Source organism: Pelodiscus sinensis, chromosome 11 (genome assembly GCF_052426305.1).
Source record: "Pelodiscus sinensis isolate ZL-2025 chromosome 11, ASM5242630v1, whole genome shotgun sequence".
NCBI classification, from domain to species: domain Eukaryota; kingdom Metazoa; phylum Chordata; order Testudines; family Trionychidae; genus Pelodiscus; species Pelodiscus sinensis.
Window position 1 is genome coordinate 20,574,015 of NC_143062.1, and position 24,114 is coordinate 20,598,128.

The 24,114-nt window shown below is 48.9% G+C and overlaps 1 protein-coding gene across 1 annotated transcript in view; it reads right to left on the reverse strand.

Moving 5' to 3' along the window:
* The window catches only part of SUSD3 (sushi domain containing 3), a 67,594-nt gene extending 43,947 nt beyond the window's left edge, over positions 1-23,647 (reverse strand). Inside the window, exon 1 of the mRNA XM_075938923.2 lies at positions 23,277-23,647. Coding sequence (XP_075795038.2) covers positions 23,277-23,364 — 88 coding nt within the window. The 5' untranslated portion in view covers positions 23,365-23,647. The remainder of the gene's footprint in view (positions 1-23,276) is intronic.
* Positions 23,648-24,114: the final 467 nt, after the last annotated feature.

Here is a 24,114-nt window from a genome sequence, read left to right on the forward strand (position 1 = left end):
CTCCAGCTGGACCAGCCGTCTCGGAGGGGCGATCCACGCCATCAGAGGCACCTGCCCGAGCCCGGGGGAGTTGCAAGCGCAGGAGGGTCCACGAGGACCTCATGAAGGAGTACATGGCCGTCCTGCATGACTTGCAACAAACTCTCACCCAAAAGGTCCAGGATGACGCCAAGTGGCGCAACCGAATGTGGGACCAGTTTGTGCAGCAGGGCGAAAATTCTGTGCCACCATCCGGGCAGTGATGGCACACCCGGCTCCTGTTCCCATTCTAGCCTTCCCCACTCCAGCTCCTGTCCCCACTCCAGCTCCCCCTGCCATGCCTATATCCCTTCCCCCAGCTATCCCTGACCCTGCTCCAGCTTCATATCCTGCCCATCCCCCTGTGGTCCCAGACCCCAGCCACCCCTGAGTTCGTCAAGGTCCCTGGACCCAAGGTGGCTCCACCAGCTGCCCCACACGCCACTCCCGGCCCCGAACCCCGTTCCTCCCTTCCCCCCTCCAGGTTCTTTGCCCCCCTCCTTCCCAGTTACTGTTCTTTGAAAAAAAAATGCAAAGTTCTTGTGGTTCCACTCAAAACTGGGGGCTGTCTCTACACTGGCACCTTTTTCCGGAAATGATTAAAACGGAACAGTTTTCCGTTATAAGTATTTCCGGAAAAAGAGCGTCTACATTGGCAGGATGCTTTTCCGGAAAAGCCCTTTTTCCGGAAAAGCATCTGTGACCAATGTAGACGCGCTTTTCCGGAAAAAAGCCCCGATCGTCATTTTCGCGATCGGGGCGTTTTTACGGAAAAGACTACTGGGCTGTCTACACTGGCCCTTTACCGGAACAGTTTTCCGGAAAAAGGACTTTTGCCCGAGCGGGAGCAGCATAGTTTTTCCAGAAAAGCAGCTGATTTCTTACAGTAGATCATCAGTGCTTTTCCGGAAATTCAAGGGGCCAGTGTAGACAGCTCGCAGCTTATTCCGGAAAAGCGGCTGCTTTTCCGGAATAAGTGGCCCAGTGTATACACAGCCAATGTGTTTATTGGGAGTACAGGAAAGGGGAGAAGGGAGGGATTGTGGCTGGAAAGGTATGGGGGGCAAGGCAGAGGCCCTGGGGAGAGTATGACTGGGGTCCTTCAGAGAGGCTCTCCCTCAGGGCCTCCCAGATGCACACCCTGGCTTGATATACCTAGCGGATGGCCACTGTCCACGGCTACTTGAAGGCCCTCCCTTCACAGTTGGCCTCTGCCCCCTACCCCAGGAGGAAGGCCTCTCCCTTGCTCTCCACAATGTTGTGGAGAACACAACACACCGCGACCGCCTCGGGGATGTTGTGCTCTCCCACGTCGAGGCGGGTCAGGACGCACCTAAGCTCATTCAACCTGCATGCAGGCCCAGCTGAGGTGCACATTGAATTGTTCCCTGCTGGGGTGTAGGTGGTGGGACTAGGGCTTCATGAGCCATGGCATGAGTGGGTATGCCGCGTCCCTGACAATGCACAGTGCCATCTGGACATCCCCCACACGGAAGTCCCGCTGAGGGAAGAATGTGCCAGACTCCAGCTTGCGGTACAGGCTGGAGTTTCTGAATATGCGGGCATCATGTGCCCTGCCAGACCACCTGACGAAAATGTCTGTGAAGAGTCCACGGTGGTTGACCAGGGCCTGCAGCACCAAGAAATAGCTCTTACGATTGATGTATTGGGCTGCTCGATGATGTGGTGCATGGATTGGGATGTGGGTTCCATCAATTGCTCCCCCACAGTTGGGGAACCCCATGGTGGTGATGGGGTCCAGTTCTCTGTGGCTGATGACCCGGCGCTGCATGATGAAGTTAATGGCCCTCACAACCTGTGGGAGGAGATAAAGAAACAAACAAAACAGAGAATGGGAGGGAGTGCCTGAGCCCTTGGGAGGTGCCCGCTCCCCTTCCTTCCCCCCTTCAAACACTCCAGAAGCCACCTCCCATGAGGCTGCACCCCCCAGCTGGAGGGCTGTGTGAGGGCAGGACAGCACAACCCCCCGGGAATGGGGCTTGCCCCCCACCCCCAGGCCATCCCCGCACTCCCCACCCTCCTTTTCCCTAGGGTCTCCCCTTTCTAGTACTTCCCCTGTCCTCAGGGACTGCAGCCCAAGAGTGCCTTACCTCCATGAGGAGGGCCCCGATGGTGGACTTCTCCACACCAAACTGATTAGTTACCAACCGGTAGCTGTCTGGGGTGGAGAGATTCCAGATGGCAGTGGTGACCCGCTTCTCCAGGGGGATGGCGGTCGCAGGTGGGTGTCGCGTCGTCAGAGGACAGGGGCGAACCAGGCACACAGCTCCATAAAGGTGGCCTTCCACATGCAGAAGTTGTTGAGCTACTGCTGGTCATCCCTCCACCCCATCGCCTGCCGGTCCCACCGGTTGGAACTGGTGTCCAGCCTCCAGAATCGTCTCTCTACCGTGGGATGCGGGTGCAAGGGCATTGCTCCCACATCCAGGCAGAGGGACTCACAGATGAGCTCAGAGTCAAGCTGGGGCAGGACCTTCAAAACGATCTACACAAACTGTTGCAGAACTTGCAGCAGGGTAGTGTGGGGCCATCGCATGCCCAGGGGCAGTTCCGGCTCCATAGCAAAAAGAATGCTGTAGTGTCCAAAAGCTGGGCAACCAACTGCACAAGATTTGCTGTCCCTCAGGGTACGTCTACACTACAGCGCTAGTTCGAACTAACTTAGTTCGAATTAGTTAATTCGAACTAAGCTAGTTCGAACTAACGCGTCTAGAACTAAAAACTAGTTCGAACTAGCGTTTTGCTAGTTCGAACTAGCAAGTCCACATTGAGTGGACTCTGAACAGGGCTTAAGGATGGCCGGAAGCAGTGCCGGCAGGGCATAAAAGGAGGACTTAGAGCATGGAGATGCTGTCTCAGGCTAGCCGAGGGCTGCGCTTAAAGGGTCCCGACCCCCACCCCGGACACACAGTTCTAAGGGGTGCCCCGCTTGCAAAGAAGTTCTGGCTTGGAGTGCCCTGAGTGCCCACACTGGGCACATCACACCACTCGGCCATCAGCCCAGCTGCACTTGCCGCAGGCTGCCATCTCGGGAGAAGGAGTAATTGGGGGGCTGCAGGAGAACTTCCACCCCCAGAAGTCCGCAGAGCCAGCCCAGTCCTCCCCATCGGGGGCTCGTACCCCATTCCTCCCTCACCTCCTTCCACTTACCCTTCCTTAGCCCCCCTTCTTATTGATGTACAAAATAAAGATAACGTTTCTTCCAACATTGACTCTGTCTTTATTGAAAAAAAACTGGGGGAGACTGGGAAAAGGAGGTGGGAGAGGGGAAGAGAAAGGCTGGGAGAGGGGAGGGCAACTAACATGATCAGGGGTTGGGAACAGGTCCCAGATGAAGAGAGGCTACAGAGACTGGGACTGTTCAGCTTAGAAAATAGGAGATGGAGGGGGGACAGGATAGAGGTCTCTAAAAGCAGGGGTTGGGTGGAGAGGGTGCATTCAGAAAAGTTCTTCCTGAGTTCCCATAAAGAAGGACTAGAGGACACCAAAGGAAAGGAATGGGTAGCAGGCTTGAAACTAGTAAGAGAAAGTTGTTGTTCTTGACAAAGCAAATAGTTAACCTGTGGAACTCCTTGCTGCAGGAGGCTGTGAAGGCTACAACTAGAACAGAGTTTAAAGGGAAGTGAGATCAAGTGATGGAGGTTGGGTCCATGGAGTCCTATTAGCCAGAGGGTAGGAGTGGTGTCCCTGCCCAAAGTTTGTGGAAGGCTGGAGAGGGATGGCACGAGACAAATGGCTTGGTCATTGTCTTCGGTCCATCCCCTCCAGGGTCCCTAGGGTTGGCCGCTGTTGGCAGACAGGCTACTGGGCTAGATGGACCTTTGGTCTGACCCAGTACGGCCATTGTAAGCTCAGGGCTCAGTGTCGGGGGTCTCAGTGGACCCCCTTGATTTTCATGCACACCTGCTCCTGGGTGGCCAGGCTGGCAGCTCTCCTGCCCTAGACGGCCACTTTCCTGTGCCTAGTGCGGAGATCGTGGACGAGGTCCACGATGTCCGCACTAGCCCAGGAAGGTGCCCGCCTCTTGCGGTCCAGGGCAAGCTCCCGGGAGCCGCCAGCCTGGTCCCGGCAAGAGGGGGTGGGCTGGGGGGCATCGGGTGGGTGGCTCTGTGCCGTGCCAGGTGCAGGGTCTGCTAGCTGGGTGCTGGCAGGCTTGCACCTGGCACGGGCACCGTAGCCAGCCCGTGCCCCTTTAAGGGGTTCCGGGGCCGGGAGGGGGGCATAGAGTTTCCCTGGTGTTGGCCAGAGTGGCCACCAGGGAAACCTGGGGAGGGCTAGCCTCCCACTAGTTCGAACTAAAGGGCTACACAGCCCTTAGTTCGAACTAGCTAGTTCGAACTAGGCGTTAGTCCTCGTAAAATGAGGTTTACCTAGTTCGAACTAAGCGCTCCACTAGTTCGATTCAAATTCGAACTAGCGGAGCGCTAGTGTAGCACCTATTAAAGTTAGTTCGAACTAACGTCCGTTAGTTCGAACTAACTTTGTAGTGTAGACATACCCTCAGAGAGGTAAGCAAACATGTAGCAGAATCTGAGAAACGGCTGTCCGGGGGGGTCGCTTTAATCATGCGTCTCGGATAGCCTTAGGCAACAGCACCTGGAAGCAATTGCTGATCTAATGCCCTGCATGAAGTGGTTCCTGGTGGCCTTTTATGCGAGAGGGCATCCAATCAGTCTGGATGCTCTCTTTTGAAAAAGCAGATCTCTTTTTCGATGCACTTTTGGGTATGGACGCTCTCTTTCGAAAGACGTTTTCTTGGAAGATCTCTTCTGAAAAAAATTTCTTCCAAAAGAAGCCTGAAGTCTAGATGTAGCCAAAGAGAGAAGAGACACAGACTGGAATTCTGACGGTTCAAATCTGAAAACAGGATGTTTCAAGACAATTCTGTTTTATGGAAATGTTTAAAAGGTTTTAGTTTTCTTCCAAAGTGGAATGAAAACAAACTCCAAAACCTCGAAAACTGTTGTGAAGTGGAATTGTTCTCCAGCCAGCTCTAATAATAATACAGTATCAGCAATGGGCCACGACCAATTTGCTGTGAAAGGTATCTGGCTTTGCTTTTCAGTGCAAAGCTACTACAAACCTCTAAGGAGCATCACAAAATGTTTGTGTGGTTGGAAGGGTAGAGGAGGGGAGGAAGGTTGAGGATTTTTTTGCAAAACAGGAAAAAACGCAATCTCCTTCCCTACTATTCCCTATTCTTGGAAGCAGGGGTAAGAATTTTTCACACAGCTCTGATAATGAAGATGTATTAACACTTGATCATGAGGGCAATTTACAGAGCAGGATGACAGTGGGGATGGTAACAGCATATGTGCTGCAGATAGTTCATATATTAAACATATATTAAAACCTGTAACATAGGGGCAGATTTTTATTTTCTTCTACTTCTGTGAATTGTCACTCACATTACAACAGCTTATGACATTCTGTAAAATTGGCAAACCTTTCCAGGATCCCTGTGAACATTCTGCAAAGACAAAACTATGATTTTTGTCCTTACGTAGCTATCCCTCTAAATCAGGGGTGGGCAAAAGGGCCTCCGTGGGCCAGATTCAGCCCGCCAAGCGGGTGGATCTGGCCTGTGGAGGCCCTACTGTTTCCCTGCACCTAGGCCAATTAGGACCTGGGGCGGGGGAACACCCGAAGCCTTCTCTGCTCTTTGTCTGCCCTGAGAGCAGTGCGCGGCAGGGGCAGAGCAGAGAAGGCTTCGTGTGCTCCCCCGCCCCGAGGCCTTCGCGCGAAGACTCCTCCCGCCCCGCCAGGAGCACATGGCGCTTTGAAGCACCACGTGCTGCTCGCAGGGTGGGAGGGAGAGCAGAGGAGGCTTTGCGTGCTCTCCTGCCCCCAGATCCTGATGGGCCTGCGGGTGGGGGAGTGTGCCAAGCTTCTTCCAGGGCATTGGTACCTAGTGGGAAGGGGGGCAAAGGCACCTCCCCTTCCCATTTAGGCCCCACCCCTTCTGGGTGGCCCAGGGCTACTTCCAAAATTTTTGAAATGGTCCCCGGGCAAAAATTATTGCCCACCCCTGCTATAAATGCTTCAATAAATTAATCTTTGATCAGTTTACTCTTTCTTTGAAAACAAATCAGCAATATAAAAATGTAAACAATGTACTACTGAAAAAAAATTTATACCAGTACTTAAACATTCCAGTATCTCCAAAGGACAGAAAATATGTCATTTTCTATTTTTGCTTCAGATTACCATCATAAATTACCTAGGGTTTCAAACCAAGAATGGCTTACTAAAATAAACTACTAAATATGCACAGGTGGTCCCACAAATATCGGATCAGAAAATACTGTTATATTAAGCTATTATATACATCAATCAGCCTTATATTGTACTACATCATGCTGTTTTAGCCCAAAACATATTAATGCAGTCCCTAAACTAGACCTGGCTTGCAGGAAGGATCAGGTTGACAGAAGAAAAAGGCTAAATTATAAACTGAGCACAATATTATCCATAATACTCTTATGTATATTACACACACACACCCACACACACACACACACACACACACACACACACACACACACACACACACACACTCAAAACTGATGAGCCCTACTAAACCTCTGGGGATAAAACAGGGGGAGCTGTGAGCTGACTAGGTATGAGGGGCTGAGGATTTAAGGCATGAAATAGCCCTGGGAGAGAGGCAGACAACCAGAAAACAGAGATCTGAGCATGCATGATAGAGAAATGAATAAAAATATGGTTCTATAACAATATCAGCATGTCTGACATTTTTTCATTGGTTTCAATGATTCATTTCATTTGCAATGTGAGTGGTGGGATTCAAATGCTCCCAGCAAAAGCTCTCTGATGCAGAAGAAAAGAAGGCCTGACCGGAAACTAAGAGCAGACGGGATTCACTGGGATTCTTTGGACTCTATATATGCCAGGGCCAGATTCACTTACTGCTCTGTGCCCTTTATACATGGAGATCCTAGCTAGCACAGAGCCAGAAGAGCTGCCTCTGAGACCTCACACACAGCAGGCTCAATTGCAGGATCCTGCTGGGGGCAGGGCAGGGAAGTCCCCTTCCTTACACCTGAACTGAACAGGGGAGAAAACCTGGCTCCAGAAGAACTTTAATCCCATTCGACATATTAAGGGTCAGATCCTCAGGTGATATCAGCTGGGGTAGCAGGATGCAGGCTAGATATGGCCCATGGGCCGGATCCAGTGGCTTGGTGGGCCAGACCTGGTGGGACGAATCTTGCCCACAAAGCCGCTGGATCTGGCCTGCAGGTCACCTGATCTAGCCTCCGGGCTACCCCCTCCTCACCGGGACCCTCAGGCACACAGCAGCCATCTGCTTCAGAGCAGCCTTGTGCCGCTTTAAGAAGGTGACTGCCCCCTGTGGCTGTCTGCTTTGGGCACCAGCCAATGGAAACCAGCCAATGGGAACAGAGAGATTTTGCTGGAGGCAGGGGCAGCGCATGAAGCCTCCCTTTGCCCCCAGCACCCAAAGCAGACAGCCACAGGGAGCAGCCAGCCATTTTGAACAGCCTGGGAGCCTGCCTCAGGGTAACTGCAGGGCTGCTGGCTGGGAGCCACCTAAATAAACACCTCCCAGATACAGTCTGCCACTGGCAACCCAGCCCCTCCCTCCCTCCAACTCCCTGCCTCAGGTCAACAACCAAATCCTCTGTACCCACCCTCCCCTCCGCCCACAGGTCACAAGTCCCTCCCAGACTCTCCACCCCCTCCTACACCCTTCTCCCAGGCCAGAAGCCCCTCCTACAGCCACACCCCCCTCCCAGACACTGTACCCCATTCCCTGCTCCAGATCACAACCCCTTTCTTCACCCAAACTCTCTCTCAGACCCTACACTCTCTCCTGCACCCCTGTCTCCTACCCTAAGCTCCCTTCTGCACTCAACCTCCATCCCAGACCCCGCAAACCCTGCATAGAAAAGTGCGGCCCTTGACCACTTACCAAATCTTAGCGTGGCCCCCATCAAAAATGACTGCCCACCCCTGGCCTAGAGGCTGTAACAATACACACCCACAGGCTCCCCAGCTAAGAATCAGTAGGGTTAGTGCTGGCAGTCTATACCTTGCCCCCAACATGCTCACTGCAATCCACTACACTGGGAGGAGGAGCAGCTAGTGTGTGAGCTGGTCAGACCACTTCATAGTAAGGATGGGTACTTGGCTAACCGTGTAGTCGATACAATTTGTATCGACTACACAATTAGTCGACAAGGGGAGGCATTCTTCAGAGCCACAGCAGGGGTAGCTCCCATTGCAGGCATGAACCGGGATCAAATAGTCCCAGCTCACACTGACTCCAGGACCACTGCGGATCTGCCTTTTAAATATAGGAAGAGCTACCTGGCTCTTACTACATTTAAAAGGCAGAGGTGCAGTGGTCCCGGACTAGAGTGAGACAGGACTGCTTGAGTCCAGCAGCCCCCGTTTGCAATGGCCCAGGCTGGCCACAGGCAGAAGCTGCTCCAGCTGCAACCCCTGTCCATGGCCAGCCCAGGCCACCACAAATAGGGACTTCTGACAGAGTAGCCGCTGCTTGAGGCCGGCCCAAGCTGCCGTGAACAGAGGCTGCTGCTAGAGCAGCTTCCCCTAACTCCCACCCTCTCTGCTGCCTCTGTGGGCAGGCGGCACTGTGGAGACGGTGCTGGGGGAGACGGCACCAGCTCCTGTTCCCCCCTGCTTTGCTGCCTCAGAGGCTACGTCTACACTATGAGGTTTTTCCGGGATTCCAGGGAACATGTCTGCTCTTCCACTTTTTTTTGCGAAAGAACAGACGTGTTTTCAGAAGCCCTGTCTTCTTCCTCCCACGAGGAAGAAGGGCTCTTCTGAAAGAGGAGGCTTTTCCAAAATTTGGCCCAGTGTAGACAGGCCAAATTTCAGAAAAGCCTCTTCTGAAAAAACTATCGGCTAAAGGTATGCAAATTGCGAAGTGCAATTTGTGTACCTTTTTTCCGATAGATCATTGTAGTGATACAGAGGCAATGCAGCGAGGGAGTGAGTAGCTGTGTACTCGACTTGACTACTTGCTTACATCCCTACTTCATACCATCTGATACGCCCATAAACTGGGGTTATGCTCAGTTGTCCAGTTTGGGCCACGTAAGTCCACTTTAAGCCACCTGAGTAGTGTGAAGAGGCAGGCTCAAGGGATGAGAACCCCCTGCCTGAATCTTCTCTTCCATACTGGATACTGGCCTGGGCATGGTTGATTTTGCTTTTGAACAATGAGGGCTGGTTCTTTATCTGGTTTTCTCTTTCAGGCTGCTAGCGGTTTACTAAAAAACTGTGACCTAGCATTCGCAACTGTCAGCAAAAATGTCAGTGAATAATTGATTTTTGTAGAAACCAGTGTTAGTTAGCAATAACATGTAATTTATTATGGGGACAGAAATCACTCATGTATTGAGAACCTAACCAAACAGACAATCTCTGCAGTTAAGACTATGCACATTTTTTCACTGCTGAAGTCGGGACTTGAGGATTCCAGATCTTTTTCATGGTGGGGTGTTTGTGTGTGTATAGATAGATATGAATATAGTGAGATCATACACACATGTATGTGCGAGAGAGAGAGAGAGAGAGAGAGCGCAAAGGAAAATAATACTATTAACTAGAACAGAATTAACCCTATCCAAGGATTTAAAAGCAAACAGCAGCTTGAGCTAAAAGCCACAGAGATCTGCTTATGGACTTGATGTTGCAAGGTGCTGAGCACCTTTAATTTTAGCAGGACTTACACGTGCTAAGCTACGCATCTTGGAGAACTGGATCCTGTAATAGGAATTAATAGATCCCAAGAGATACCTCTCCTAATCTGAGAAGAAAAGCCCCAAATGTATCACAATACAATGCAATAAATGCACATTTTGGCTTCCCTGATCCTGAGGATTAGTGAAAGATGACAGGGGCTGAAAGCGGCTTACTGTTGTTTACCACTGTAATGAAAAGGAAAAGCAAAGTGAACTGTTGTAGATTAGTTGTAACAGCGCTGCTACTGTCCTGAACTACTGTACCAAAGCATTGCTGTTCCTTGTCCTGTCTTGCAGAATGTGTATTTGAGACACTGAAGACCTGCATCCCTCTCAGCTGCTCTTCCCTTTAGCATTTTGGCTTGAGTCTCGACTTGACAAAGCTCTGGCTGAGTTGATTTAGTTAGTCCAGCTTTGGATATGGGGCTGGGCTCGATGACCTCCTGAGGTCTCTTCTAGCCCTAGGATTCTACGATTCTACGATTCGTTTCATTAATTTATTGTTGACTTCAAGAGCGGCATACGATGGCTTGCTAGTCTGTGCGTTTGGACAGAAAAATACCAAGCGGGTATTCTACCATTCATTTTTAAAATGGCAGTCAAATCATAGTCCGTATCCAGGAAAGGAAAATAAAAAGCCAAGCGCTACAGTTCTTACTCACATAGGCCCTGATTTTTAAAGGTGGTTAGTAGGAATGTTAAAAATCGTGTATTTGGGTAACTATGTAATAGCTGAAAATCTCAGTGGAGACCCAGCTATCAGTGCTGCAGGCTTTGAAGAATAAAGCTTAGCTTAGCTTTACACTGCAGAGCCCACAGCGAAATCTTCCTGGGAGTGGAGCCCTTAGTCTCTGCCAGCCCGGCTTTGCTCCAGGGAAAAACACTTCGCTGAACTGATAAGCATCTGCTTATTGCTTAAACGGTTAGTCATTTGCACTCAAACATCTCTAGTATTTACGCATTGCCACACTCAGCATTACAAACACTGAAAATGCTGATTTAGGAGCCTAAATTGCATTGATAGCCAATGGGATTTTTGCTAAATGCCTACATTGCTTTTAGCAATTAAATTTAAGCTCCTAAATCAGTTAGGCATTGCAATGCTGGACTCAGCAACACCGAGTCTTTGCAAAACCACCTCTGACTTGTATGGGAGATTTGTCAGCACACTAGGAGTTTTGTTTATTCACCCCAACAGCTTCAGAGATTGTGCTTTGCTTTCTTTTCGTGACTGGTTCTGCATTTTGTAGCTTATGTACAGTATTTAAAAATATCTGTGTCAACTAAAGCAAAAACAAGCAAACAAAAAAAAGAGAAGCATGAAAACTTAGACAGATTTCAGCAATGCTGCAAATCATTTCAGCATTATTCTTATCTGTTGATACAGTCAATAGTGATCTGTAAAATAATTGTTGCTTATCTATTACTGTAATTGCAGGGGGGGGGGACCACATGTCAGAGTCTCCAAGCTAAAAGTGGCATAGGAGTGAACAGGTTCTACTGAAATAATGTATTCCAAATATGAAGAGCTGAATCCTGTACTCTTTAGTCTATGTGGAAAATAATGGGAGTCTTGCCTGAGGAGGGAGAACAGACATAAATACTAGATATACTCAACCAAAAGCTTCCAATCCTCTCTTAATTCAGCTTGTAGGCTAGAAATCTTATGTCACGGTCTCTCTTGGGATTTCAGAGATCTCCTGGTTCTGACATGATGGGAACACCCAAGCCAGTGTTCCTTCTAATTTTTCCACCCCTGAGTAGAATGAATTTTCTTATGTGCACCAACGTGGAGGTGAATTGCAACACTTTAGTTCTGGTGCACATAAAAAAGTTCATGTGGTGGGAGTGGGGCCAAGAGGTTCTGAGTGTGGGAGGGGGCTCAGGGCTGGGGCAGAGGGTTGGGGTGCAGGAATGTGAGAGCTCCAGCTGGGGATGCTGACTCCCAGGTGGGACTGGGGTTGAGGGGCTCAGGACCAGCACAGAGGTTTGGTGTGGAAGAGCTCTGGCTGAGGCTGCAGGCTCTGGGGTGGGCTTGGGGATAAGAGGATTAGGATGCAGCTCTGGGCTGGGGGTGGTGTGAATAAGGGGGTCCAGGCTCTGGGGTGTAGAAAGGAGTACGGCTCTGGGCTGGGGGTGTGGGCTTTGGGGTAGAACCGGAGATGAGGGCTTTGGGGTGCAGAAGGGTACTCAGGGATGGGGGGAGGACTCAAGGTGGGGCAGGAGCTTGGCCTTGGGCTTACCTGGACAACTCCCTGCTGGGAACAGTGAGGAGGGGCCACTTTCCCCTACTGCGGCAGCTCCATGCTGGGCCAGCTTCAGGGTTTGGAGAGAAATTTCTCTCCCTGCCATAACACCGAGTCCCTGCGTGGGGCTTAATAGGACATGCACAGCCACTTAGGGGGAACTGAGACCCAAACCAATAGTTTTCTGGCATTGCACCTTCCTGGTGACCACCAAAACCAGGAATTACAGAGCTATGTGACTTTTTATAAGGGGACTTCAGATTTTTAAAACCTCAAAGTTTCAGGTCCAAACCAATTGGCTCCATCTCTGGCTCAGAGGTTGAGATGTAGTTCACCTGAATAATCAGAGGGATTTAAAACTGAGCCAAAGTACTGGCTAATATACCGCAGGGAACAATCTTGCACTGGCAGTGACAGGACTGCAGGAGCTAATAAATGTTGTCCACCTCTGTCTTATGCTATCTAGGATTTTATGACCTGTACAAAAATTGTTCCCTCCAAGCAACAATAACATTTGGTCTGAATGTCTAGGTGCTGATATTACCCGTCACATAGACAATAAATGCACAAACCTATCAGCTGGAATACTGTAACCTTTGCTTCTTTATGTCATATAATCAAAGATTTTACTTTGAGCTCAAAGGGGGGGAAATGGGAGAAACCACCAGCCATGCATTTCAAATTTTCTCACATTTTGCCCAGTGGAAATAGAAGTTAAGTAGAAACCTGGAATCTTTTTCACTCTAAACTCAAATGGATCATGGGATCACAAGAAAATAGCAAGCGCCCTGGTCTCAATCTTTGCACAGAGCAAAGTTGTTCATAGCTTTGAAGAAGGACAAGCTTGGCCTTGGTCTTCCTGGACAAAGGAAGGGCAAACATAAAACCTCTGTATGCATGTTCTCTAGGTTTCTTCACTGCTAAGGGTACCAACATCCTTCAAAACCGGCCTGCATTTCTATCAACAAGCTCAGAAGTTGCTTTTTTGTGGTGCTGCCTCACTAACCTCCAACATAGACTCATTGGCTACGTCTAGACTGGCATGATTTTCCAAAAATGCTTTTAACGGAAAAGTTTTCCGTTAAAAGCATTTTCGGAAAAGCACGTCTAGATTGGCAGGATGCTTTTCCGCAAAAGCACTTTTTGCGGAAAAGCGTCCATGGCCAATCTAGACGAGATTTTCCGCAAAAAAGCCCCGATCGCCATTTTCGCGATCGGGGCTTTTTTGCGGAAAACAATACTGTGCTGTTTACACTGGCCCTTTTGGGCAAAAGTCTTTCGGAAATAGACTTTTGCCCAAACGGGAGCAGCATAGTATTTCCGGAAAAGCACTGACGATCTTACATGAGATCCTCAGTGCTTTTCCCGAAATTCAAGCGGCCAGTATAGACAGCTGGCAAGACACAGCCATAGACTTTAAGGTCAGAAGGGACCATTATGATCATCTAGTTAGAGAAATGGTCAGAGGTAAACAGGATGAGGTTTAATAAAGAGAAATGCAAAGTGCTCCACTTAGGAAGGAACAATCAGTTCCATACATACAAGATGGGAAGCGACTGTCTAGGAAGGAGCATGGCGGAAAGGGATCTAGGGGTCATAGTGGACCACAAGTTGAATATGAGTCAACAGTGTGATGCTGTTGCAAAAAAAGCAAATATGATTCTAGGTTGTATCAACAGGTGTGTTGTAAGCAAAACTCGTGAAGTCATTCTGCCACTCTACTATGCACTAGTTAGGCCTCAGCTGGAGTACTGTGTCCAGTTCTGGGCGCCACATTTCAAGAAAGATGTGGAGAAATTGGAAAGGGTACAGAGAAGAGCGACAAGAATGATTAAAGGTTTAGAGAACATGACCTATGAAGCCAGGCTTCATGAACTGGGCTTATTTAGTTTGGAAAAAAGAAGATTAAGGGGGGACATGATAGCGGTTTTCAAATATCTAAAAGGGTGTCACAAGGAGGAAGGAGAAAATTTGTTCCTCTTGGTTACTGAGGACACGACAAGGAGTAATGGGCTTAAAGTGCAGCAGGGGAGGTTTAGATTGGACATTAAGAAAAAATTCCTAACTGTCAGGGTGGTCAAATATTGGAATAAATTGCCAAGGGAGGTGGTGGAATCTCCCTCTCTGGAGATATTTAAGAACAGGTTAGATAGACATCTGTCCGGGATGGTGTAGACGGAGCTTGGTCCTGCCTTGAGGGCGGGGGGCTGGACTCGATGACCCCTTGAGGTCCCTTCCAGTCCTATTATTCTATGATTCTATGATTCTAGTCTGACCCCCTGCACAATGCAGGCCACAGAATCTGACCCGCCCACTGCTAGAATAATCCTCTCACCTGTGTTTCAGATATTGAAGTCCTTGAAATAATGATTCAAAGACCTCAAGATGCAGAGAATCCTCCCGCAAGTGACCCATGCCCCATGCTACCGAGGAAGGCAAAAAACCTCCAGGGCCTGAAATGTTTCCATGTGGAAGATCCACAAAAGATCTACAAATTCCAAATCAGGGTATGATCTGACTCAGCATGTGAGGAGTCTGGGCAAAACCAAAGTACAGATGTGCATACCCCACAATGAAAAAACAAAGGACCAAACCGCAGCTGCACAAGTGCTGTACATGGCACAGTTGGGGTGGTAAGACATCACCAGTACATGTTCCTGCTTCCCGCACCTATTCAATTAATCAAGATGTAACTTACAGCAGCCTCGGGGCTGTTCTCATTTGTGTTAGGCTGCAAAAGACCTCCTGGGGACACTCTAGCACAGGCTTGGGCAAAATACGGTCCGCGGGCCAGATCCAGCCTGCCAAGCCACCAGATCCAGCCCACAGAGGCAGCGGGGAGCCCTAGGCAGGCTCCCCAGCTTACCCCGTGCTCAGTGCAGAAATGGGGCTGCAGGGCTCCATTTCTGTTTTAAAACTGGAGGGGAGGGGGGATGTTTTAGGAGCCGCCCCGCTCCCAGCACATTCCCATTGGCCATTTTCTGGCAGAAACCAGCCAAGGGGAGCTGCTTGTTAGAATAACAGGCAGCTAAGAAGAATCACGCCCTCTCTCCTGGGCTCAGTTATTCATGGAGCACGTGGCTAGGCAAGCAGGCTGGCTGGGTGGGAAACATTTTAAGATAGGCAGGCAGGCAGGCAGGCAGGCTAGTTTGGCACCTCGCAAGTAAGTCTCTCGGACACAGCCTGCTTTTGGCACCCCAGCTCTTCCCTGCCCCAATTCTCCCCCCCCCCCACACTCAACATAACCAAACCCTCTGTCCCCCTATTACACCCATACCCCCTCCCAGATCTGGCACCCCAATCTCCTGCCCCAGTTCACATCCCAAACCCCTGCACTCCAGTCCCCTGCCCTAGGTAACAACTGACTGCTTCATCCCAACTCCTTCCCAGACTCCAGTCTCCCTCCTGCACCCCAGTCCCTTACCCCAAGCTCCCTTCTGCACCCAACCTCCATTCCAGACCCCACATCTCCATTAATATCATGAAAGAGTGAAGCCCTTGACCACTTTACAAAATCTTGGAGTGCCCCCCCCCCATAAAAAATTATGCTGTAGCAGCTGAGGGGCAACAGAACAGAAGGGCACTCTGACCATGCTTCCTAATGCCACTTGCATTAGGGACCACACACTGGAGAAGGGCAGATATACTGACTCCTTCCACTAGAAGCCTCCCAAGGTAGCCACTTACATCAGTGTTCCAGACACTTTTTCAGAGAAGTGCAAAGGAAATGGGATGGTATCGGAGGGGTGGACAGTGAATATCTGCCCACCAGTATAAATACTAACAATACATTTGTGCTGCTTTGGGGAGCATCAGCTTGTTCCTGGCAAAAATCTACAGAGTGATATGGAACAGGTTTGTGGATGTTTAATCACACGAGCAATGGGGTCAGGGAAAAATGTCATCTCAGCTTCAGCAAAGGAACCTGGCACTGCTTATCTCTCCTTTCTGTACACCATGCCCCCTTTACTGCAGACTCTTCCGCCCAACATGTCCAGTAATGCAATGCTTTGCATATTTTCCAGCACAGTTTCTGACTTGCAGTAATACTTCGATCTCTTAAGTGTGTGCCTCTACCTCTACCAGGGGGTAGCCGTGTTATATCATGAGCTTTTGTGGGCAAAACCCACTTCTTCAGATAAATGGAGAAAAAAGAAAAAAATCTCCCAATTTAAAGCAGAAAAAGAAGGGAAAGGGGGAACAGGAACCCCCCTGTCAGTTACAGTGCAGGTGCTAAATGAGACAAATTGAGTGGGCAGTAAGCGTTCCATACTTAGCTTTTGATGTCATTTGCATGTTGAATATAACGGCCCTTCCTGTTCTGTCTTTGTTCAGTCCCTGAGAGAGAGTTTCAAATTTGCATATAAAGTCCAGTTTCGCAGCCTCTCTCTGTAGCTGGTTCCTGAAATTCCTTTGTAGAAGAATGGCTGCTTTTCAATCCATTAATTTTGTTACTCTCTAAGGGTACATCTACACTAGCCTCCTAATTCGAACTAGGGAAGCTAATGAGGACGACCAAAATTGCAAATGAAGCACAGGTTTTAAATATCTCGCGCTTCATTAGCATGTTCCCTGGCAGTCGCCATTTTGGAAACTGACAAGCCTGGAATAACTGCCCGTGTCTACACGCAGCAGTGAGACGGGAGTTCAAAATAAACCCCTAACTCGAATTAGCTGTTAAACCTCATTCCATGAGGAGTAACAGCTAATTCGAGTTAAGGGGTTTACTTCGAACTCCCGTCTCACTGCTGCATGTAGACGCGGGCAGTTATTCCGGGCTAGTCAGTTTCCAAAATGGCAACCTCCCAGGAACATGCTAATGAAGCGCGGGATATTTAAATCCCGTGCTTCATTTGCAATTTTGGTCACCCTCATTAGCCTCCCTAGTTCGAACTAGGGGGCTAGTGTAGACATACGCTAAGGTGCTACAGGACTACTCATTCTTTTTGTTTTTCTTGTGACTGAATAGTATAAATGGAGTAATATACACAGCTCAGGTTTAAAGTACCTTTTTGAGGATCTTAGCCCACCGTCCAACTTTTCATTGCAAAGGAGAAAGCAGCAACCTCTGTTGGAGTTTATTTTAGGTCAAGATGAGACAAATGTACCAGACAAAACAACACTTAGAAATGTGGGGAGGTAGCATCATAGAAAGCGGAGCATGTTTGAACTTCACCGCTGGGAATTTTGAGGAGCTATAACTCCCTTTGAGTTAAAAATGTTTGTAAAGAAGTTAGACTGTGCAGATGAACATCTCTTAACTTTTCTTTAGTCTTTTCTCATTAACATATTAACAGACACAGACATGTTCCATCATTTTTCCCATGGACTGCAAAAGTGAAGCCTGAGGGAGTTTGTCTATATAGATCATTATCACCAGCTTCTCATTGTGGTCTGTAAGTTTACAATGAAGACACTTCACTTGTGCAATATGAAAAATGATCACCAGGAGTATGAAACAGGAAAAAATACCCTGAACAGTACAACAGTTTGCCTGGGGGAAACTCAGTTTGTCATTAGCACTCTGCATATATCATGTCTCCTACAAATATTCTTACATAAATAATGTGGTCTCATTTTAAATTAAGTGTTTCAAATAAAGATATAATTTAGGGGTATATGACAACTAGTCCATGATAATTAATTCTGGTTGACTCTCCAAACCACTAGTGCAGATTTAAGACTGTGTCAGAGCCAGCTAATTGAACGAACACTTTTATGACAATGAATTGGGATTTAACTAAGATGAAATTGATGCAGATGGAGAGGATCAGGGCAAGGCTCCCAGCATTAGAAAAGCCCTGCATAGAGATCCCAGGGGAACCTGGTGGCACATCTGTGCACTGCCAGTCTCTGTGCCAGTCAGGGCCAGATTAGTCTTTGTAGGCCCTAGGCAGTCTCATAATCATAGGCCTTTAAATTAGATTACTGTATATATAAATATATAAGGGAGAAATGCCTTATCACCTATACACCTATTATCACCCACTTTAATTTTTGCTCTTGAAAACGGCACACTGTGTGAGCAATTCATGATACTTCATTCTAAAATAAGAAGGTGAGACTGATGACAAAGAAAGGCACATTTCCTTGCAAGGTGAACAAAACCATCAGGAGAGCAAGTAGAGACAGGGGATCACTTAACAAACTTAACAAGGATGGAGACTGCACTAGGAAGCCTTCCTGCCTCTTGAGACAGGGTAGCTGAATTTTGGGAAGACAGCAAGGCATCTCCACCCCAGCAAGAGAGAGGCTTTGTTTGGGCTCACTTCTCAAAGAATACATTGAAAGACTTACTGGAGTATAAAAAGGAAGGGAAGAGAACCCAAATCGTATCTGGCTGTTGAGGGACCAAAGAAACCAGCACTTTGATTCTGTAAGAGTGGATCCTGGCTGGAACAGCCAGTCATGTTGGAGAAGCTGCTGTAAGTAAGTAAATCATCTTGAACAAGAACTTTAGCTGATCAAGTTGAATTTTAGTCTTAGAAACATTTTTTTTTTACTTTTGTTGGTTTGTAACCATTTTTATCTCCCTTCTTTCTATTTGATATCAATTAAACCTATGTCCTTTTGTTAAAAAACTTGCTTTACTTCTATCATAAGCCAACACAGTGCTTTGACCAAAGTGGAGCAGTTATGTTAATAAACTGCAGGGCACTCTCCCTTTAAAGGAGCAGTGAAATTAACTTCTGCAAGTGTTCAACGAGAGAGCTGGACACTATGAAGCTGACAGCTCTGAAGAAATTTGGGACTGGGAGGATGTTGTGGTCATCCTGCAAAAAGTAAATAGCCAGGGAAAGACAGAGTATGATCTGCATGCTTGTCTACCGGCTGTTGGTGTCAGCCTGTGAGCCACAGTAGCATAGCATTTAAGAAACCCAGAGTTTTGTTGCAGGCAGTGATATCCTTTTGGGGATAGGATGAACCCCAAAACATCACAGTGGGTAACCCAAAGCATTGCACATACAGCGAAGGTGCTTAAGATCATCAGGTATAACCTGTATGTTGTTTGTTGACTAAAGCCAGCAAATTATTAAGTTTGATTTAGCAGTTTTATTTTCTTATTTTTGAGTCAATTATGAATTTTTTTGAGGCCCTAAACTTTTTGTAGGTCCTAGGCACTGTGCCTACAGGTTGTACCTCCCTAAACTTGGACTCTCTGGTCCGGCAACATCCATGGTCCACAGAGCCCAGGTATTTGATGGCAGGGCAGGAACATTGCAGGGAGGGGGTGGGCGGGTAGCACAGTGGGGAGTTCTGGCCCCAGCAGCTGGGTGGTAGTAGGGCCACAAAGCAGCTGTGGAGCTCTGACCCCAGCCACGGAGCTCCAGTCCTGGCAGGAGCAGGACAGGTGGCAGCTAGATAGCTCAGGGAGCCATGGCCGGGCCGGCAGCAGCAGGGCCAAGCTGGAGCTATAGCTCAAGGGCAGCATGGGCCATGAGGGGAGGAACCTCCCCTGGTCCAGCAAATCCCCTCATTTGGGACCGGAGAGGTCCCAAGGGTGCCAGACCAGAGAAGTCCAACCTGTATTGTGCCTAATGGATAATCTGGCCTGGTGCCAGTCCCACATAAATTGGCAGGGAAGGTCACATCAGAAGTGGAACAAGAGAGGAGCAGCAGATACACATTTAGGCCCCAACTCTGCAAATACTTTCATATGCTCTCAACTTTACCTCATCCTATTGACTTCATTGTAGGGCCTTAGTCAAATTCTCAGGTGCCTGCATTAGTGTAGCTGGTTTGGAAGATCAGTGGTTTCCACTCAGTTGACCATTGGTGGGGAAGGGAAGAAGGAGAGGTAAGGGAACTGACCAGAAGCCCCAGACTTGACCCTGAGCTGGGAGGTTGATTTCACATTCTCTTTCTCTCACACTTTCCCCTCCCCCTCTTCAATAGTCAGACTCAGGGTGGGTGGAGTGGATTTCAACATTGATTTTACAGCAACAAAATGTATTACTGTCAACATATTATTCTACATTAATACACATAAATTGGTTTTTTATAACATTTACTGAGGCCTGCCATAAGTGCAATAAGATGGGCTGGTTTGATAGCCCACGAAAGTGCAATATGCTACCAAGAAATTCATTAATTCAAGACCAGATCACCCCAGTGAAACCAGACTTCTGGCTCAAGGACGTCAATGGGAGTTTTGCCATTGTTTGCAGGGGGTTCAGGATTTCACCCATAGGCCGCAGCCGTACAAGGTCAGAGCAGGTTCACAGTGAGACAAGCCAGCTACAAGCCCTGTTTCAATTGTGGGCTCAAAACAAAGAAACACAGCTTCAAAACGGACCTTACAGTCCAGGGAAAGTGAGCTGAGCTCTACAGTGTTACAGACGTCAATGATGAATGCTATTAGGATAAAATCAGAGCAATAAAATCTGTGTTTATACACAGCTCTTAATACATGTTTTCTAGAACATTGTTATTTTTAAAACGAACTGTTTTAATAAATCAAATGGAGGGTTAAACATGTATAGTGGATGTAATATAAAGCATTACCAAAAATGCTGGACTTAACACGTTTGATCACTTTTACCTGTACGCTAAAATCAGATCATCAATATAGGCTGTTAGAAGCATGCAAACAAATTAAATCAGTGCAGGAGCTTCAGGGGGTAGCCGAGTTAGTCTGTTACAGAAAAAAACAGCAAGCAAATGGTCTGGTAGCACTTTATAAACTAACAAAACATGTAGATGGTATCATGAGCTTTCGTCGGCACAGCCAAGACATGCTGAATTGTGAACATAAAGGCTGGGATTTTCAAGAGCATTTAGCCGTTGGCTACCTCTCTCCCACTAAAGTCAATGGTAAATCTCCCTAAATATTTTAGGGACAGATCCTGCATCGGGATCCACTAACATCAAGCCTCACTGAAGCTAAAGAGAATCTGCACAGGTGCCAGGATCCATGCTATCATATTAGATTACAGAACTGGCGCTTTAATTTGTGCCTTATATCTTTTTTCAGCATGTATGTATTCTATTCCACTAAATCACTGTATCAGGAAAAATGAGATGTTTTCATTTTCTGCCAGGTCAATCCATGGTTGTCAGGACATTATTTCATTTTAATAACATAGAGTTTAGAATTTGATATTACTATCAAGATGTATTTCTTTCCCTTTCAAAGTGATACTCTCATTTTACATGGGTCCTGTGATGGTCAATTAATAGATATATCGTCCCCTACTTACACACACAAATAAATGGACTTCAAATTTTTTGTACCATGATTTAATTCCATTCCATTATATTTAAAGTTCAATAAAATTATTTCTGGAGCAGCCTATTCAGTAAAGTTAGCTAAAGCGGCCAGTTTGTCCTACATGTGTTGACTAAAAAATATAGTGCATTCCTGTTGTTTGTTTCTTCAAAATACTTGCACAGTTCAAACACACCAGTATTGCATAATCACAAGTGCATAACATAATGAATAAAGTGAACTCACCAGGCCTTGCCTGAGTAAGGACCACACAATCAGGTCCTAACTAGTACTTCAGTGCAACAGGACAGATTTCGTTACACTTATTCTAGTATGACTGGTGTCCCAATAATGGAAACAATGGTCTAGTGCATGCAGGCTGTTAAAAACATAATACAAATCAAGACAATGGTTGTTGATACCAAATATTTGATCAAAAGTATCATAACAAGTGGAGAGATTTAGGAATAGAATTTTTCCTCTAATGGCAGCATTATTTATTACTATGATTATTGCAAATGGAATCACAGCTCTGTAAAAACATCTTGCTAGTGAATATGTTTTACAAGTCCCAAAGCAGCTCACATTTTTCTAAGTATATTATGTCGACATTGCACCTTATCTTTTTCAAAGCTTTTAATCTGAATAGAGTCTTGACAGCTTTTCAATATTATTACCCCAACATACAAGAACCTTTCCAGCCATTGCAACCACTAAAAGGCTATTATGAAATGATTACCATGGAACTGCAGCTGTATTAGGGCCAAGTCATTTGCAGATACTTAATTTTAAAAACTCTTTCATTTTTATCTGAAAAACTTGAGATGGTGGCGGCTGGTTAAAAGAGATGGGGTCAATTCTTACAGGAATGAATCCTCTGCCCACTGAAGTCAGTGGCAAAATTCCCGCTGAGTACTGTACAGTGGTGCAAACACAGCATAATTACCTGCATAGAAAGGATTTCTGTGTATGAGGGGATACCAACAGAAACAGACATGCACCTTCATGTCCCTCAAAATGAGTGCTGGGCCTCTCAGCTTGCCCCAAACAGTAACTCATCTTTGGGTTTGATTGGAAAAGTGCAGGAAGCAAAGCTGAATACTGCAAACTCTTCTTATAAGTCTGCACCATGGTGTGAACCTCACTGGAGACTAAAGGAATTAGTTATCCCAGTGCCTGACAGCTTGGTCGCTTATTGCCCTCAATATCTTGTATTCTGTTATTTCCACTCTGATTCATCTGATGAAGTGGGTCTTACCCAGAAAAGCTCATGATACTATATACATCTTTGATTAGTCTCTACGGTGCCACAGGACTATTCGTTTTTATTATTGCCCTGTGTATTGTAACAGTGTGTTCTGCCCGTCGTGACATTCATGAGAACCTTCAGGGCACTTGCCAGCACATCCTCCCCCTGCATGAAGCCTGCGTGTGCAATAACCTTCCTTGACACCACTTGCCTCCATGAAGCCAAGAGCCCCAAATCCAACGAAGTGCAGCGAGAGGCAGGAATTCGGTGCCAATTAAGGCCGGCTAAAGGGATCCTGACCCCTCGACAGTGTTTGCCCGTCCAAAAGCTGCTCCCCTCCGGCCTGGCGCCACCGCGCAGCGCAGAGTGCGAGTTCGGGGCTAATTTCCACTCCCCGCTGGAGAGAACCGCGACCTGACCCGGCTGTAACCCCCTTGGCCAAAGGTGACCTCAAAAGCGAGGCGGGCGGCTGCTCCCTGGTGCTGCGAGCGGAGCGGATCCCCAGCAGAGGGACTAGCCCGGCGCACGACTCGGACCCCACCGCTTGCCTGGAGCGCGGCGCCGGCCACACGGAGGGAAGGAAACGGGTCCCTCCGGCAGCATCCCCCACGCAAATCGCAGCGGCGGGCAGAGCCGCCCAGGGGCACCCGGCGCAGCGAGCTGCCCGCCAGCGGGGACACCAGTCGCAAAGCCCCAGCAGGGCCGAGGGGCGCCGGGATGGGGCTCGCACCAGTCGCCCCGGCCCCCAGGGAGCAGCGCCGCCCCGGCCGCCTTACCTGTGTAGTTGCTCGGGACGCCGCGCCCGTCCCCGCGGAGCACCACGGTCCGGGCCACGTCCAGCCCCGAGGCGGTGGCCGCTGGCATGGCTGGCGCCCGGCTGCCCTGCACGCCGCTGGCGCGGAGACCGGCGCGCTCTGCCCGGCTTCGCCGCCGCCCTTCGCCTCCCGCGCCGGCCCCCCGAGGCGGAGCGACCCCCCCCCCTCCCGCGCAGCAGCGCTGTCCCGGGCGCGGGGAGAGGTTGCAGCCGGGCCGGGCCGTGCAGGTCCCCCCCGCCCCGCAGCCGCGCTCACTTCTCCTTCCCCCGCTCTCACTTCCCCGCGCCGCCGCGGGCAGCGGCACCTGGCGACGCCCCCTGCCCGCGCCGCAGACCCAGGGACTCGCCTCCGCCTCTCAGCCCGTCCCCTTGCGCCGCGGGATCCCCGACAGCCCTGGCGGCGCGCCACGGAGCTGCCCTGCCGGGCCTGGGGCGAGACCCCGGCGCTGAGGCAGCAGGCGCCCCCGGGCTCAAAGGGCGGGAGGGTCGGATACAGCCCGGGAACCCAGCGCAGCGCCACCTGTCCCCGCGGTGGCTTGGCTGTCGGCTCCTTTCTCGCAGGGCGGGCGGAACTTTCCCCGGGGCTGGGACTGCAGGAGGGGGCTGGGCAGCAGCGGGCGAGGGGCAAAGGGGGGGGGGGGTTGCTGAATGCCACCCCGAGCCCTGTCCTTAGCACTGGTCACATAACCCGCTGGCTGCAGGAAGCTAAACTGAGCTGGGCTGAGGCTTCCACAAGCACCGTCTTCTGCCCTTCAGGTACCCCGTGATGGGAGGGGGGCCCAGACAGCGCGGGCAGACGG